This window comes from Spinacia oleracea, chromosome 3 (assembly GCF_020520425.1).
Source record: "Spinacia oleracea cultivar Varoflay chromosome 3, BTI_SOV_V1, whole genome shotgun sequence".
NCBI classification, from domain to species: Eukaryota; Viridiplantae; Streptophyta; class Magnoliopsida; order Caryophyllales; family Amaranthaceae; genus Spinacia; species Spinacia oleracea.
The window spans coordinates 133615996-133635067 of NC_079489.1; the positions used below are offsets into that span (position 1 = coordinate 133615996).

A 19072-nucleotide genomic window follows, 5' to 3' on the forward strand; every position below is an offset into this window, starting at 1 on the left:
AATGTAGAAGCCCGTTATGTTGGAGTGATGTGACTGACCAAGTGGTGCTAGGCCCTGAGTATTTGCATGACACAGTTGAGAAAGTACGAATTATTCAAGAGAGGATGAAAGCGGCACAAGATAGACATAAATCATATGCTGATCAGGATCGTCGCCAAGCTGTCTTTGAAGTAGGAGAAAAGGTGTTGTTGAAAGTTTCACCAACCAAAGGTGTTATGAGATTTGGTAAAAAGGGAAAACTTAGCCCGAGGTATATTGGCCCCTATGAAGTGTTAGAAAGAGTTGGAGAAGTTGCTTATAGACTCGCCATGCCAACCGAGTTGTCTAAGGTGCATGACGTTTTTCACATTTCACAACTCAAAAAGTATATCCATGACCCGTCGCATGTGATTGAGCCAGAAATAGTAGAATTGGACGAGACTTTGACTTATGAGGAGAAACCCATAAAAATATTAGATGAGAAAGTGAGAAAAACAAGAAACAAGGAGGTGAAAATAGTAAAGGTCTTATGGTCGAACCATCAAACCGAAGAAGCTACTTGGGAAGCAGAAGATACCATGAGGCAGAGATACCCTGAATTATTCCCCCAGGTATTTATTTAGAGTTACAGGGACGTAACTCCCTTTAAGGAGGGTAGATTTTAGCATGTCCAAAATAAGTCATAATTCACGACCTTACTTAATAGTATTGCTATTAGTACTATTACGGAAAATTAGGTATTTAAAATTGATTTAGGATTTATTTAAGATTCGAGGACGAATCATTCTTTAAGGGGGGTAGATTGTAATACCCCATATTTTACTAACATTTATAACCTTATACAAATAACATTAGTTTTTCTTTATAAAAATAAAATAAAATAAAGTCCTATCACTATTTGGATAGTCCTCACCATATCACAATTTACTCCTTACTAACCTCACGTGTTTATTTATTGTTTTTAAAATAAAAATAAAAATAAAAATAAAAATGATTTTGAAACAACCTTATCATTTGCAACTTATTTTCGTATCAAGCTAAACTCAAGGGAGGATAGACTTCTCATCAAACCAACTCTAACTAATTTATCTAAGACTATCTTTCTAGAGCTTAACCGTGAAATCTTATCTCCGTAGAATCTCTAACTACTCAAATTGATAACCCTATTGTGTGCCTCCCCTATAAATATAGACATATACCTCATACCTCAAGCTTTTTGCAATCCCTCAAACACTCGTGAAAAACTAGAGAAAATAGAACGGCAATCGCCAAGGTTGGTTCCCATCTACTTTCGGCTTCACCGAGACACCATCAAACAACCTCGATCACCACTGCGAAGATAAACCCTTTACAGCCCTCACAACCCTCTACAACTACGGCCTTTCGGTTCCCAAAACCGCCAACTAACGAAGGTAAAATGGGTAGTTAAAAACTGATACTATCTCACGCTCAACTTCGAACAATACTCTGTTTTATACCGTAGCCATGGTTTTGAGCAATTTGGATTTCATCTTACGTTCTTTATTTTGTCCTATGATTTTGAATATCACTTGGCTAATTATTCTACTATATAAAAGTATTATATTTCTACTAATTAATGGCCTCTAATTTCTCTACGTATTAATGTTTATTTTCCCCAAAATCACCATTTTCTACAAAGAGTTTTTGTATTTGAATTTTGTGCACTAATTCAAATATATCATACGCATAGGATGAAAATAAGATGGCCATGTTTTATAAGAGTATCCACTAAGAACACTAAGAACATGATATTACCAACATCACTAATAATAGTTTATCTTATACATTCTCTAGAGTACGTAGAAGGCTGAAGGAAGGTTTACTAGTACTTGTGTGCGGTTGTGAGACTAAGCTTAATAAGGTAAGTTACTATGTTCATCGCCTTGTTAAATCCTGTGAAAACCCTGTTTTAATATGTGGATTATATGACGTACCTGGTTATGAATTTGGAACATAATTGTGTAATACTGGGAAACGGTCGTACCTGTACGCATTATATTTGAGTAATGAGTACCGACAAATACTTAAGCCATATGTACGGGCTTGCATGCCTTATGATGTATAATCATTGATCTCTTGTTGATTAGTTGGATTTCATTATATATATGTGGATTTGGAAGCTACGTGTACCACCTATGTAGATCTTACTAATAGGAAATTGTTGGGTGTGAATAAATGAGAGTTCTACACTATTTAAATGTTTAGTGATTGTATGGTGGGTCGCCAAATTTATAGGTGATGCGTGCAGTGAATTAAACCAAGTAATAACTCTAATTATATGCGGCCTATATGCTAAAATACATGGTTGTAAGCTATCTTCTTATATGGTTTGGATCACGAACTTAAAATATAATCATGTAAAGAGAAATATTCTTGGTTGGTAAGACATCTTAGGCAGGATCCCCTAAGGTGATGAACACATTGGTGGAACGACACAACGTGTCTTAATATTTTGTCGGAGCTAACTAGCACGACCTAGGCTTATTCTACTCCTTTGAGTTAAAAACACTCACTGGGGGGTGTGCACACTTAAGGACTAAGACCTACTTTGGTGGTTACACCCATTAGGGTGGTAGTCTCGAACTACATTTATGGTGGAATTATCTTGTTCTCTTACCTCTAAGTAATCAATTAACTATTAAATTATGGACTGTGTGCGTGTGCTTGCTATGTGATATTTGTGCGTGAAATGTTTTAAAATAAAATGTTTTCCAAGGTAAGGAAAAAGGTTTTCGAAAATGTTTTACGGGGTGAAATAGTACTTACTCAATTTCCACTGATTTGTGGTTTCCTTTCTGTATATGTTTTTCAATTTACAGGTATGCGTGGCACGTCATGAGCGACCGTTTCACAACAACTAGTAGCAAGTTATTAATAAAGTAGATCACCTAAAGACAATCAGTTGGGTTTTATTCAATTCAGTTTGTAACGACATTTTGGGTAGTTGGTTTAAGTTATTTAATTATGACAATGTTGGTTTATTTATAAAGGTTGGATTATTGATGGATAATATAGCCTTACATTTGGGTTGTAGCCCAAATGTGGCGGTAATACCCTTAATTCATTATTTTATGCTTCCGCTATAAGTCTTAAACAGGTATGGAAATTGGGGGTGTTACAGCAGTTCCATGAGGAGATTACGAATCCACGTCGTTTCAGCCACGACGTTAGCAACTCCTCTATACTCTGCCTCTGCACTGGACCGAGACAATGTAGCCTGTCGTTTGGAGGACCACGAAACAAGATTATCACCCAAAAAGACACAGTAACCAGACGTGGAGCGCCGAGTATCCGGGCAACCACCCCAATCCGCATCTGTATAAGAGACCAAGCCAACAACTGGAGTCGAAGAAAAGTGCATGCCATAATCCAGAGTACCCTTGATATATAGGAGAACACGCTTCAAGGCGTGGAAATGCTGCTCACGAGGATCATGCATGAACAAACATACCTATTGAATCGCATAAGATATATCAGGCCTAGTGAAAGTGAGATACTGAAGTGCCCCTGCAAGATGACGATAGAAAGAGGGATCATCAACCGGTTTCCCACTGTTAGCATTAAGCTTGGACTTAGTGTCCACCGATGTTGCAGCCGACTTGCAGGACGACATGTCTGCATGAGCTAGAATCTCCTGTGCATATTTTCTCTGGCAAAGAAACATGTTTTTCTTGGTACGAGTAACAGAGATACCAAGAAAGTAAGACAGAGGACCAAGATCCTTCATAGCAAACTCAGAACTGAGCAGATCGATACAGATCCTGAGACTGTCAGACGAACATGCAAGAATGATATCATCAACATATAATAGAAGATAAGCAGTGTCCGTACCTCGCCGGAAAATAAACAATGAAGTATCGCTCTTAATGTTAACAAATCCCAGAGAAAGAATGTATGTCGTAAATCGCTGAAACCAAGCCCGAGGGGCTTGCTTCAGCCCACAAATAGACTTACGAAGGAGACAGACATGGCGGGGCTTGTCAGGATGGACGAACCCAGGGGGCTAGTGCATATACACTATTTCCTGTAGATGACCATGAAGGAACGCATTCTTCACATCAAGCTGATGTATAGACCATTTCCTAGAAAAAGCCAAACTGATGACCATACGGATCGTAGTCGGTTTCACAACCGGACTAAAAGTCTCACCACAATCAATTCCGACCTCTTGTCCCTTAGCATTAGCTACCAACCGAGCTTTATGCCGTTCAAAGTCCCCATTAGACCTCTCTTTGTGCTTAAACACCCACAAGCACAGAATCACATTTGCATCCACAGGTCGGGGAACCAAGTCCCAAGTATGGGTATCAATCATGGCATTGTACTCATCACTCATTGCATTATACCAGTTAGGGTCCTTTAGAGAAACAAAAGGAGACTTAGGGAGGGGGGAAATTTTTGGCGTAGATGAAGTTACCAAAACTAATTTGGCGTACTCCGAATTTGACCTAAAAATTCCATCCTTGGAACGGGTTTGCATGGAATGAGTGGGGGGGGCTGGCGGAGGAGAGTGGGTCGGGGGGGAGGAGTCCATAAACGGTGAGTGGGTAGACCACGGGTGATCCGTGGCTGATTGAACAGACCCACGAATCTCCGGCGATCCATTATGCCCAGTACACTGCTGTGGAGAAGGAGTAGAGAAGGTTGGGCTAGAGAGAGAATGGGCCAGCCCAGGGGAATTGGTCACACGGACAGGGGAGCAGTGATCAAAAAATGCACGGAGTTGAACGGGGGCTTAATTTATGTGGAGCGGTAGCCGAGAGATTCGGGTAACAAAGACAACCAAAAGTACGAAGGTGGTCATATGAAGGTGCTTTGTTATAAAGGAGGTGCATTGGAGTGAGATTATTAAGAAAACGACTTGGCCGGATGTTCAACAAATAAGCGGCCATATTAAGGGATTCAACCCAAAAAGAAGGTGGAAGAGAGGCATGAAAAAGAAGAGTATGACATATATTATTAATAGTCCGTATCATACGTTCGTCTTTGCCATTTTGTGGTGATGTATGGGGACATGAGTGGCGCCAAATCATGCCATTGTTTTGGAAAAACATAGTGAAGCTATTATTGTCGTACTCACGATCATTATCACAATGCAAGGACTTAATGGATACACCACATTGGGTCCTAACATAATTGTGAAATCGTACAAAAGTGGAATACACATCCGATTTAGATTTGAGAGGAAAAACCCATAAATAGTGAGAATAATCATCGAGAAATAGCACATAGTAACGAAATCCCGTATGACTATTAAGAGGATAGGTAAACAAATCGGTGTGAATAATATCAAACGGAGCAAAAGTCTTAGTTAAAGAAATAGAAAACCGAAGATTGCCTAATTGGCAACCATGACAGATTGTGAAGGCATTCCCTTTATTACAACAAATAAGTTTTTGATTTCTAAGAAAACTAAGAACTTGATCTCCCGGATGACCCAAACGATTGTGCCATACTTCAGATGAGAGAGCAGCAAAAGCAGAAGGAGGAGATGATGAACTCGGGGAAAGTGGATATAGATTCCCGACACTACTGCACCTCGTCAATATTGTCCCCGTCCGGAGATCCTTCACAGAAAAACCAAAAGGGTCAAATTCAACAGCCACTAGATTATCAGAAATGAATTGACGAACGGAAACAAGATTCTTAATGATACTAGGAGCATAAAGAATATTTTTTAGAGTTAGAGAAGGAAAGGGATGAGATAGGGTTTTGGTGCCGGAACCTCTAATTGGTATTTTATTGCCATCACCAACCATAATATTCGAATTTATATTACGCCAATCACTAATAGAAGATGTAATACCTGAGCCATTCATGAGATGAGAAGTAGCACCGATATCCATATACCAATTCGAATCCGGAGGTTGCATTGACATAGCATTGAAGAAGGTCGGGAGATCCGTTGGCTGATAACCACCCCCTGGAATGAGAAACGCCCCATTGGGCTGTTGCGTGCTTCTGGGAGCCGGGCCCAACATCCCTGGTTGTTGGTTAACCTGCCCACGCCACTGTTGGGAAGGAACTGGACAAAGGGGGAACATCCAGTTTTGGGCCCAAGGGTGAACCAATGTCTGTTGCTGGCCTTGTTATTGCTGGCCCTTCCCCTGACCGTTCCCACCAGAATTGTTGTTCGAACCAGAACCCCCACCACGAGAGTAATTCTTGTTATTTCCCTTGTGGTGTTTGCCACCACCTGCCTTACCAGACCCACCGCGACCAACGCCGCCCCCACCGTGAGTCAGCGACGGTTGAGAATGAGTGGAGGGTTGTGCGGTATTAGAGGCAACGAGCAGGGTCGTTGAGGTGTTTTCCGACCCGTCGTCTTCAGTCAGACGACCCATCATATCCAAATCAAGCGTGGAGCAAGCTTCTTCGAAAGAGGGTAAGGGGTTTGTTTGACGAATAATCGTCGCAATAGTACGATACTCAGCATCAAGTTTGCCCACCAATTGAAGCACCAAGCGTTCCTCAGAGACAGGGTGACCCATGGTCGCGCGTTTGTCGGTGATATTCTTAAGTGCTTGACAATAGTCATCTAGGGAAGGGTAATTTTCCAAACGAACATTACCAAACTGATTCTCCAACAGCACCACCCGTGTACCCTTGTTATCCTGGAAAATCTTACGGATAAGATTCCACGTTTCAAAGGCAGTAGCGTTGTCATCCAAAACCTTGAGAAGGAGATCCTTTGAGATTGTGTCGTACAACCATTGGAGAACAATAGCATCCAAACGATCCCACAAATCATCATCCATGTCCGACGGTTTCTTGACCTTCGGATCGATGTGGTCCAATACAATATAGACCTTTGCTGTGTTACGGAAGAGAGTTGCCCATGGTGCATATTGGACATTGTCTACATCAAGAATGAGAGGAATGAAGGCCTTGCCGTTTGTCACATTAAGAGCAAGATGATAGGCATTGACGATTGTTGTGTGAGTGGGAGGAGGAATACCGTCATCACCGCCTGCCATTCATTGAGAAGAAGAAAGAGAAGAAAGAAGAGAGAAGCAGCGGAAGAGATTGTGCCTAGGGTTAGGCTGATACCATGTAGAATTATGGAATTCTCCCCTTAGGAGGCTATGCATTGATTATAACATATATATAGTTTATAAAGTTAACTAGGGTTTACCTATTACTATATTTACAATGCTAATTATGTAACAATAATATTTACATATTATTGTGTCTAACACACACCAATGGAGTAACTAATGTGCATGGCAATTGACAAAACAAAGATTCGGTCTCAATGTCTAGAACCACAATCGTATAAATTTTGAGGTAATTAATCTTATTTGCATTTTCCTGATTTTTTTTACTATACAATTGAGAACTATAGCATCTAATTTATTTTTTAAAAGTAAAAGTAATTCATATAAAATAGTATTCACGATAGAAATAAAAACTAACGAATATAAAACAACTGGTTCAAACAAAATTTTAATTCGGCAAAACCACGATTATTGTGGATGAGATCTAACCATGATGAATACTCTCATTCACATTTTTGTTTGATACAACCTTCCACGGGTAGGTCTTTTGATCTGTTGTAGTTTTGAGATTAAATTGGTTGTAAACGTATAACTGGCATATGTCATAACACCATATAATATTTATCTAATAATCACCTGTTCCTACGAACTTATATACATATCTCAAACTCCCATAAGGATCGAGATAAAATCCAATAAGTAGGTAGATATAACCCAATAGGTGGGTAGATAAAGTCTCCAATAAGGAGAGAATTGAGTTTTTATTCCAGACATGAAATCAAAAGCTAGTGAGCTATAGAATCTACCTAGGTTATGTCTCGTTCATGCAAAATATTCTAAAATATTATTTGATTATTTTTAATAAAATATTTAACTAAAATATTTATTCTCCTAAAGCTATATTGCATAGTAAGTAAATCTTCAACATACTCATTTAATCATGTAATATATAATTTTCGTCCTACTATGTATTACATAGGAAGTATTTTACTCCGTATATGTTTAATAATTGACCAAAATATTCGATATGCTTAATATGTTAATTTGACCAAAGTATTGAGTAATATATTTTTCATTATTAATATTACCAAAAATTATTTTAGCAAATTATTATTACGTAGTACTTCGTATCTATTATTTTCATATTCTATATATGGAGCCATTTTTATTCCATACATAAACAATTTGTAAAAATGGATAAGAAATAGAAAATACTGGAGAAGTTTTTTTATTTTTTTTAAGGAAAATAGTTTTTGGAGGGATTGTTTTGCACCACGAAACGACATGTGTCATTCCTGATACTTGTGTTGGTAGATAGAAGATTAAACGTAGTCAATAAAATTAAGTTTAAGACTGAACTTTTGACATTAACTCATAAGTCATACTCCCCCCATCCCTAAATACTCGTCTCGATTTGACCGGCCCAGAGTTTTAGAAATTTTAATTGAATTATTAATTTATTAGGTGGTAGTTGATTTTAGAGTATTTTTGTTAATATAATTAGTGGAAAGTGTGCCAAATAAATAGGTGGGGGTAGGGTGGGGTTGAGAGGGGGTTTGATTTTTTTTTTTTTTAATGTTTCTTTAGGAAATAGAATATATATGGGTCCTGGTTAAGTGAAAAAATGCTATAATATTAGTAAAAGTATGTCATTTATAGAAACAAGACGAATATTAAGGGACGACTTTATAAGGAAATATGGACGAGTATTAAGGGATAGAGGGAGTAACTGCCGGAGTACTCACTAGTCACTATTTTAATGAGTCAAAATTGAAAAAGTTAAGGCCATAACATATAAATAGAGTTGGATGATGATCGGGCCGACCAATAGGCTTTTCGAGCCTGACAAGAGAATGGCTCGGCACGGCACAGGAGGCATGACGATAAGATGTGAGCAGTTAATGGATAGTAGTTTAGAAACTTGGCAAGAACACAACAGGTTGGTCGCACGTTGGTGCACTTACTTTTAGCCAAATAAGAAAAATAAATCTAAGCATTAATTAGTAAGGGCCCGCTGGCCCAACATGACACATATCACTTATGACGGGTTGTGTATGAGCTATATTTATGGAAGAGAGACATAAATCTAGTGCGACACAACTTTTCCTTGGTCCTTTCTAGGCGCGGTATGTTGAGATACAAGGCACGCAAGCTTAGCACATAGGCCTACACAGTTCAACACGTTCTCAACTCTGACAATAAGGCAATAAGAGTTTTATTTCATTTGTATTTGTTTAATTTAAAATTATGGATCTTTTATATCATGATGTCAATACTTCCTCCGTATTTATTTAAGAGATACACTTGGCCAGACATGAGTATTAAGAACAATAATTGAATGAAATAAAATAATAAAGCAAGTGGGTTTGGTTAGATATTTTACTAAGTAAACAAGTGAGGACTATGTCATTTTGGGGGGTGGGAGTTGAGGTGAGTTTCTGAAATTATTTGTTTAATATGACGGTGGGTCATAGGGTAAATTAGATATATTATTTAATTAGATGGTGGGATTGATAAGTTATTAAAAATTGCAAGTGTATCTCTTAAATAAATACGGCCGGAAAAGGCAAGTGTATCTCTTAAATAAATACAGAGGGAGTACTATCTTTGTTAGGCCCTGTTCTTTAGAGCTGAACTGAACTGAACTGAGCTGAACTGAATTGAACTGAACTGAACAAAACTGAACTGAATGGTCTGAACTGAACTGAACTGAACTGAACTTAACTGAACTGAATTGAACTGAACTGAACTTAACTGAACTGAATTGAACTTAACTTAGCATAAATAATAAATGAAAAATAATAAATAATAAATAATAAATAATAAATAATAAATAATAAATAATAAATAATAAATAATAAATAATAAATAATAAATAATAAATAATAAATAATAAATAATAAATAATAAATAATAAATAATAAATAATAAATAATAAATAATAAATAATAAATAATAAATAATAAATAATAAATAATAATAATAAATAATAAATAATAAATAATAAATAATAAATAATAAATAATAAATAATAAATAATAAATAATAAATAATAAATAATAAATAATAAATAATAAATAATAAATAATAAATAATAAATAATAAATAATAAATAATAAATAATAAATAATAAATAATAAATAATAAATAATAAATAATAAATAATAAATAATAAATAATAAATAATAAATAATAAATAATAAATAATAAATAATAAATAATAAATAATAAATAATAAATAATAATAATAAATAATAAATAATAAATAATAAATAATAAATAATAAATAATAAATAATAAAATAAATAATAAATAATAAATAATAAATAATAAATAATAATAATAATAATAATAATAATAATAATAATAAATAATAAATAATAAATAATAAATAATAAGTAATAAGTAATAAATAATAAATAATAAATAATAAATAATAAATAATAAATAATAAATAATAAATAATAAATAATAAGTAATAAGTAATAAGTAATAAGTAATAAATAATAATTAATAATTAATAATTAATAATTAATAATTAATAACTAATAACTAATAACTAATAATTAATAATTAATAATTAATAATTAATAACTAATAATTAATATTTAATAATTTATAATTTATAATTAATATTTAATAAATAATTAATAATCAATAATTAATAATTAATAATTAATAATTATTAATTATTAATCATAATAAACTATTAATTACTAATTATTAATAATTAGTAAACTCTACTTAATTACAATATAATAATAAAAATGTTAATTAATAACTAAAGAATATTAATAATTAATTACTAAATAACTATATAATAAATAATATAATATGTAATTAATTACTAAATAATTATAATAAATTATAAATATTAATAATAATAATAATAATTCATAATTCATAATTAATAACTGAATAACTGAATAATAAATAACTAATTAATGAATAATTAATAACTAATAATCCGTAATTAATTACTAAAAATAATAGTAAATGATAAATAATTAATAATAAATAATTGGTTATATATAATAATAATAATATAATATAAATATAAATAATAATTAATATAATATTATAAATAATAATACTATTAATAAATAAATAATAATAACATCATTATTATTATTATTATTATTAAGTTAAATTGAATTGAATTGAATTAAACTTAACTTAACTAAACTGAATTGAGCTGAACTGAACTGAACTGAATGCTCCTGAACTGAACTGAACTGAACTGAACTGGAAAATAAGTCTTTAAGCTGAAATTAAGCCAAAAAGAACAGGGCCTTACTCCGTATTTAACATCTTAATATAGGTGGCTGGCTAGAGAATGTGATCCGGTTGAGATTTCAATCTTCCATTGTTGTTAATTACTAATTAGCTCCCTAATGCGGCTCTCTCTCTCCTTTTTCTCTCTTCTCTCTCATCTTTTAGGGTTTCAGTTTTCTTTGCCGTTTAGGACGGAAATAGTCTAATTTCTTTGAAAATTAGACTATTTTCGACCATTCTTCTTGTTTTTTCATGGTTTTCTCTTCATGTTTTGTCCTGTTTTTTTTTTTTTACCATTGATTTGTTCCCAATTTATTTTTGGGTTGTTCCCAATTTATTTGGGTTTTTCCTAGAGTTTTCTAGGTTCTTGATTCTCATCCATTGATGAGAATTTTTTTAGGGTTTCAATAATTGGGAAGGAGATTTGAATTCATTCAGGTTTAGGGTTTATCATCAACTCGTCAATCAGAACTTTCGTGCGCAGATTTGGAAGGACTCTACTTGGAAAGATGCGAAAACATCGAAAATCACTGCTCGCGTTACGCTAGAAGCGGTAGAGTACGTGATGTGTGCTTTAGGATGCAGAATAGTAATTGTTTTTATTGTAAAGTTATGAATTTTCTTTGAATCTGTGGTATCATATCTATTTTATCATTGTAGATGTCGTATGACGGATTATTAATGAAATTGTTTTTTTTTTTTTGATAAGCAAGTAGTATTATATATTGCAACATCATGTACAACTCAGACTAAGATCAAGAGGACAAGCCCTCTGATCAGAAACACAGGTAAACCTGTGAACACTACCCTGTGACCAGGGCTAAAAACCAGCTACGATCCCTAGTGCTAACAGCCCTAGGTAAGACAATAGAAATCCTATTATGTATAGTTTTCTGTATGGTATCACACACCTTGTCTATCCTTCTAATTTGTGCATTCCAGAGTGCATTATTTCTTTCCTTCCATATATGGTAAACTGTACAAAGTATACCAGTGATAATCACTCCCTTTCTGAACTTTGAAATTTTCCTTTTTTGAACCCAATGAATCAATTTGTGAAGATCAGAGGTAGCTGGAGCTATACCAAGCCATTTAGATACATTATCCCAACATTTGGAGCTGTATTCACAACTAAAGAACAGGTGGTTCTGATTCTCCACTACTGTCCCACACAAGAGACAGAGATTATCATCAGTAACACCTATTTTCATTAGTTTCTCCTTAGTGTTAAGTCTATCTAGCATAGCCAACCAAGTGATAAATCTGTGTTTTGGAACCCCCAACCTATCCCAGATAACAGTTGCCCATGGCTGTCTGGCATTTACAGGAAGCAAACTGTTGTAAGCCAGTTTGATGGAGTATTTAGGCATAGCCACAACTTGTTCAAAAGAGAGGTATCCCTTCATTATATCCTTGACTTGACAAATTGTTCTCCAATACCAACTGTCACCAGCTTTAGGAGCATAATACCAATTTTTCTCCAATACAAATTGTTCTCCAATAAAATTGTTCTTTCCCGTTAAAAAAAAAATTAACTAATTAGCTCCTTAATTAACTAGTATATCTCTTACTTGTGCTATTTTTTTTTTTTTTTTTTTGGTGTTCACCTGGTTTACCCTTAAGGCTAATTTGAATTCGGGGCGAGTTCTGGATGGTTAGCTTCCAGCCCTCTCTCAATTGTTGTTGCGGGGTATCGAACATGGATTCTTCCTACCAAGTTCAGCTCCAATTACCACTATACCAACAAGCAATTGGTACATATGCTATTTGTTTTTCCACATCCTCGTTTATTTGAAAATCTACTATAACGCAAATCTACTTTTATTATAATTTATTAATATAAATAGATGAAAGTCATTATTTTCCAAACTTCCATATAAAGTAAACAATTCGTGGAGGTCGTTCTGCCAAATAAAGTTCCAAATAAATACAGTTTTGAGCATCTTCTATTCTTTTTCTAACTGGGAGTCAATCTAGGATTTTTAGAAGGCGATGCAAAACTGTGTAATAAAAAAGTTGTTATTTCTTACAAATTCAAACTCCTAGATTTTATTTAATCACATCATAATTAATTGTAGAATTATAGCTAGATTATGTGTTAATGTCGAAAATAACCTTTGGTGCAAATGTGATATTTCCGAAAACAATATACTCCTATTATTCACCAATTGCTTGTTGGTTCAGTGGTGATTGGAACTGAACTTGGTAGGGAGAACCCGTGTTCGATCTCCCGCAACAACAATTGGGAGGAGACTGAAACCTATCCACCCAGAACTCGCCCCGAATCCGAATTAGCCCTAAGGGTGAACAGGGTGCTAACACCAAAAAAAAATATACTCCTATTATTTGTAATGTAAAGTTCTAAAAGTCACAACTTACCACAAAACTATTTGTGTCGCAATTATTTTTTAACTAGATTTTAGCCCGTGCGATGCTCAGATTCTATTAAATTGTTAAGTTAAAATAAAACTCCTATGTATACTAACTGCTATATTTTATATATTATATTAGATTAGTATTTTATTTTAGATTTATTTTTTAATTATTAGAGTGTTTGACTTCGGATGAAGTTGTATATGCATAATATTAGTAATTAATTTTTAAAAATATATATGTGACACCTAATTATTTATCTACGTGACACTCGACTTTTTTTATTCAAAAATAATTTTGAAATCTTATTTTTCATTGGCCGAAACTCATTAGATTTTCTACGTGGTGCTCTAATATTGAATTAGTGTTTGATTTTGGATTAATTTGTTTTAGATTAGTGTTTAATTTTGGATGAATTTTACTTTTTAGATTAGTGTTTTATTTTGGATGAATTTTATTTTAGATTATTTTTTAATTATTAGAGTGTTTCATTTTGTATGGAGTTGTATATATTAATAATTAATTAATTAAAATATCTACATGACACCTAATTAATTATCTACATGGCACTCGATTTTTTTAATTCTAAAATAAATTAAAAATCTTATTTTGAATAGGGCCGAAACAAATAGTAATCCTAGGTGGCGCTCTAATATTTCAGCAAATAAAGTTGGAGTTCATCTACTGTTCCTTATGAACAGTAACTCCACACGTGCCAATTCCCACGTATCAATCCCAAATACTAGTTAATCAACCAGATTGCCCAGCTGAGCAATCGGGTGGCATTTTGTAAATAAGTGTTCTTCTGGGGGCGGAGTTATATTTGAAAACTGAAGGCGTTAAACTAACGCTTGCAAACGGACGTTAACGGAAAGTAGCTCAACTCTACTCTTGACTTAAATTGGGCGGCTAAATCACAAAAAAACTGGTATTATGTCATAAAGCTTCTCCTTCCCCCCTCCTCCCATTCGTTTCTCTCTCTGCTAACCCCTCTCTTCAACCAGATCGGCAACTATCAATTTCTGGTAGCCGACGACGCGGGCTGGCCAAGTATTCATGCAAGGAGGTAAGTGATTAGTAGTTAGTTTCTTGTATTTGTTAAATTAGTCTCGGGAAATTTGTTGATTGATTTTGTTATCGAACACCCGATTTTATTGAATTTGCTTAATAGCGAATCGGTAAAGTTGTAGAAACTGTTGATAAATGTGGTATTTCTTCGTGTTAACTCTGTATTTGGGAACCCGTATTGTTTAATTTGTAACTTCGGTTAGATCGGGTACCATGCAAAAGTTTTTCGCCTAATTGAGTAATGTGTAATTAAATTAATTCAAATCTTTGAAATTTTTGTTTAGAATGGTACTGTTTATTGCAAATAGTACTATTGAATTGTTGTCGAGCTGAATTTAGCGATCTCATTAGTTGAAATAGATGGTTTTTAATTTCAGTATTACAGGGGATGTATTAATTTGTATTTTGTGAAATGATGGGATAATTGGATCGAAGTGCTTGTGTGTCTTATTGTACATTGAACATTATATAGTTATCTCAAATTGGGCACTAAATAGTGATTGAAATTGTTGGTTATGTGTATCTAGTGTCGATTTAACGGGCAGGAAGATGAGTAGTACTCGAACGCGTGGGAAGTTTAATTTGAATGAAGTTGCTGATAATGAAGTGCGTAGCAGTTCAAATAGTGAGGTAGATGATAGTGATGACATGGATTATATCGTTGAAAATAATGGTGAAGAGGATGATGAACAAAATTCAAATGTGGTGACCAATACGTCTATGAAACGGAAGAGGGGGCGTCCTAAGGTATTGTGTGGTAACCATAATTGAAATAGTGATAATCTTTCAGCAATTAGGGATTGTCTAAAATGTTGTATAAATTGAATGTATTAGGGATCGAAGAACAAACAGCAGATGATTGGTGAAAAGAAACTTAATAAAGAGAAAGTCGTGCTGGAGACGCGAGTATTCAAGGTTAGGTTCTTGTTGTTGTAATGTTGGCTTTACAATGTAATGTCTGTTATATTATATAGGATGACCTATAATTATTTCAATTTAGGACAATAGTTTCACGAGGGGCGGCGAAGTGAAGGAGGCTGGTGAGGTGTTGATAGTCCTCCATGATGAATATAAAGGACGGGTAAGAATGTTTTGTTAAATGGCAAAATTTACTAGGGATGCATAGAATTGTATATAGTAAGAGGTCAGTGGTCTTAGTGTTATGATATTGTAGATTTTATTGAAGAAAAGTTTAATCCTATATTGTCTTTAAAATATTACAGACTGGATTTATGGTACATGAGACAAAATGTTTTAGAAAGTTTGTTATCCATCTGTCAAATTCCATAGTACTAAACACTAGAAAGGTTGACTAATATATATAGTCTGTATATAATGTTATTGTTGACTAATAAATTTTTTTTGTAACATTTGGTTATGTTTTTAGGCTCCCACCATACATTGCAAGATTGAAGCGTTTGGCAAAATGATGCAAAGGTTTGACAACCGAAGGAGAAACTGGGTTAATGAAATGGGATTTGGTGGGCTTTACCATTTGTGCGGGAAACATTTGCCCCGGAACTTTGTCTATTGGCTGATGACTCGGGTTGACCCTATTAATCAGATTTTCTCAGCCCCGAACGGAATAGACTTCCCCATGAGCAAGAACCAGATTCGTTGGATATTTGGACTCCCGATTAAGGGGAAGGTCATTCCTATTTCGGAAAACGATGCTGATGAAGAAATGAAAGCCAAGGCACAGTTTATACTCGGGGCATATGGGAAGACGTGGGAGAGTGATCACCCAACTAATACTGGGGCTGTGATATCCACAGATGCTATTCCGGTGAATCCTAAATTTATCCAAAGACTAGAGGGTACTTGGGAGGACAAAGATGAAGAGGAGTTTAAGACGATGTTTTTGATAGCTGCTGTAGAAATGGTGCTATGCCCAACACAATGTGGAAGATTGAGTCCAAGTTTGTTATATGCCTGTTCACTTGGAATGCAGGCACGAGAATATGATTGGTGCAAGCTTGTATATGAGTTCTTCATTGAGAGGGCCAAAGTGTTCTGTAGGGACTTCTACACATTTGGTTGGACCAAAGGAGTTGGGGGTTGTAGCATGTACTTAGTGGTTAGTAGTTTATTATCAAAGTTATTAAAGTTTTTGGAAATAATGAAATGTTAATTTTTATCTAATGAACTAACCATTGTTGTTGCAGATATTTTATCTTGATCGATTGAATAGAATGCCGTTGCAGTGGGGAGTATTCCCAAGGCTGAAGGCATGGGATATTAATGACCTTTTGAAAGCAAGGCAAGCAGATATTCTGCCATCAGGGGATTACGGAAAGATTGGGGTATGTTTTTCATATCCGTTGACTATTTCCGCTAATATGTAGTACTATATGGCCTTCTTTACATGGTTTAAAGCGTAATTACCTATGACAACACTCCTAAGTAAGAGACAAAACTAAGTAATAGCATTAATCGGACAAAGGTTGTCAAATATATTACCATTAGTGTGGTTTTATGTTAAAGGGGTGTATTACAGTCTATTTATTTGGGTCAACTGTCTAAGGTTATTGATATACAATCTACCAAGTATTAATCTGTAATCAGAAATAATAGTCTACAAATGTTGGCAAACAGTTTTCCAACATTATGAACAGTCTTTGAAAGATAATACACCAACGTTCCTAGTTTGATATTCTCTTATATGGTATTACAAGCTAATATATACATTGCTGTTGTTGGTTGAGTAATGTAAACCTTTCATCCCAGTGTGTTGATGTTGCGTATGGGGATAGACAACATCCGAGGGCTGCCCGGGATAGTGAATGTCCTGATGAGGAGGTAATGAGTTTGAGTAAATGTTATTATTATTATCCGCAATACATACGTTCTAGTTTCTCACCCTTATCTTTTACAAACTTATGATCATAGTTTGTTGAAACTTGCAGGTTTTAATGCCAGCCATTGAGAAGGAGAAAGTTATCTCAAAAGCGAGGAGAAAAGGGAAAAGTGTACGGAATCCTTTCAAAATCAGGAATCCTCAGCCCAATCCGCAACCAACTCCGCACCCAAGTCCGACACCCGATCCACAACCAAGTCCTCAACCCCATCCGCACCCAAGTCCTCAACCCCAAACCCACCCAAGTCCTCAACCCCATTCCCACCCAAGTCCTCAAACCCATTCGCAATCTGGTCCACAACCAAGTCCTCAACCTCATCCGCACCCAAGTCCGCAACCCCATCCTCAACCAAATCCTCAACCCCATCCTCACCCTAGTCCTCAACCTCAACCCCAACCCCAACCACAACCAAGTCCTCAACCAAACCCGCAACCCCAACCGCAACCTACTCCTCAACCAAACCCGCAACCCCAGCCACAACCTACTCCTCAACCAAACCCGCAACCCCAGACGCAACCAACTCCTCAACTAACTCGTACACGAGGTCAACGACGCACACCATTATCACCACATGAGCTTAATGCTCCTGTTGTAGATGGTTCTCCCAAGTTAGCATCGTATAAAAACGATGAAAAGCGTTGTGAAGTTAAGACCTTACGTAGGAGTCCGAGAAAGAATATGTCGGCAAACAAAACAATGTCTAGTAAACCGGTTCAAGAGGAAGTTATGGAGAAATTTTCACCATCCCAGTCAAATAAGTTAGGGTTGGATGGTGGGAATGGAGGTTGTTCTAGTGGTGGTAGTGTTGTGATTGCACTTGAAACGCCAATGGGCGTAGAGAAAACGGTGGTGGTATCTGGTAAAAGTACGGGCGTAGATAAGGCGAATAAGATTCTGTATTTTCAAAGAACTCGACCTCGCCGTGGAAGGAAAAAGAAGACCTATTTATCGTTATCGGACATTGCTCGGCGTTGGTTTACAAGCGATAGGAAGAAATTTAGCTATAACTTAGTTGAATTTGTCAACCACAATGGTGGATCTCTGTCTGGTCGGGGTAATTTAAAAGGAATGAGGTACTTATCTATGGCTTCATGCACTTACTAGGTTATTGTCCTAAAATGTTGTACTATATGACAGGCGCTTGTTTGTATCATATAGTATGTGTAAGATGATCAAGTGTGAAGATGGTAGTAATGTTATCATGAACCAGTGCAAAGGGGTGACACAACTAAACGGTTGTGTCCATAAGCAGGTAAGTTCCTGTTGGTTGTATTGGTTTGTTAGGGATTTATGTTTTTTGGTTGGTCACATGATTTTATTTCTTTTGTAGTACGTAGACACTGTTGCGAAGTTGTACAATTCAACTTGTCTTGAGAAGTACTCAGGGAGGAGTTTACGGTACATGTTGAGTTCCGGCTTTGCGGTAACACCCATTACACAGAATAATTTCGTATTACTCACACATTTTAAGCGTGTGTTGCAAGCCCTTTAAGTTGGGAA

The 19072-nt window shown here is 35.2% G+C and overlaps 3 protein-coding genes and 1 long non-coding RNA gene across 4 annotated transcripts; 2 read left to right on the plus strand and 2 right to left on the minus strand.

The window, feature by feature from the left end:
- Window positions 1-912: 912 nt before the first annotated feature.
- Window positions 913-2945, plus strand: LOC130469414 (uncharacterized). The gene is made up of 3 exons (XR_008929944.1): window positions 913-1391; window positions 1795-1861; window positions 2820-2945. It is a non-coding gene; the product is annotated as an uncharacterized lncRNA (long non-coding RNA).
- Window positions 2946-6089: 3144 nt separating this feature from the next.
- On the minus strand, window positions 6090-6977 carry LOC130470090 (uncharacterized). Its single transcript, XM_056839670.1, has one exon. It carries the CDS (start codon window positions 6975-6977, stop codon window positions 6090-6092), a length of 888 nt encoding a protein of 295 aa, XP_056695648.1.
- A 5029-nt stretch (window positions 6978-12006) lies between these two features.
- Window positions 12007-12679, minus strand: LOC110779830 (uncharacterized). The gene is made up of 2 exons (XM_056839671.1): window positions 12185-12679; window positions 12007-12081 (listed from the first exon to the last, which is right to left on the minus strand). Exons 1-2 carry the CDS (start codon window positions 12677-12679, stop codon window positions 12007-12009), a joined length of 570 nt encoding a protein of 189 aa, XP_056695649.1.
- Window positions 12680-14389: 1710 nt separating this feature from the next.
- On the plus strand, window positions 14390-19064 carry LOC130470091 (uncharacterized). The gene is made up of 10 exons (XM_056839672.1): window positions 14390-14712; window positions 15242-15461; window positions 15549-15629; window positions 15715-15795; window positions 16102-16791; window positions 16880-17017; window positions 17442-17513; window positions 17621-18645; window positions 18710-18824; window positions 18903-19064. Exons 2-10 carry the CDS (start codon window positions 15264-15266, stop codon window positions 19062-19064), a joined length of 2562 nt encoding a protein of 853 aa, XP_056695650.1. The 5' UTR covers window positions 14390-14712; window positions 15242-15263.
- Window positions 19065-19072: the final 8 nt, after the last annotated feature.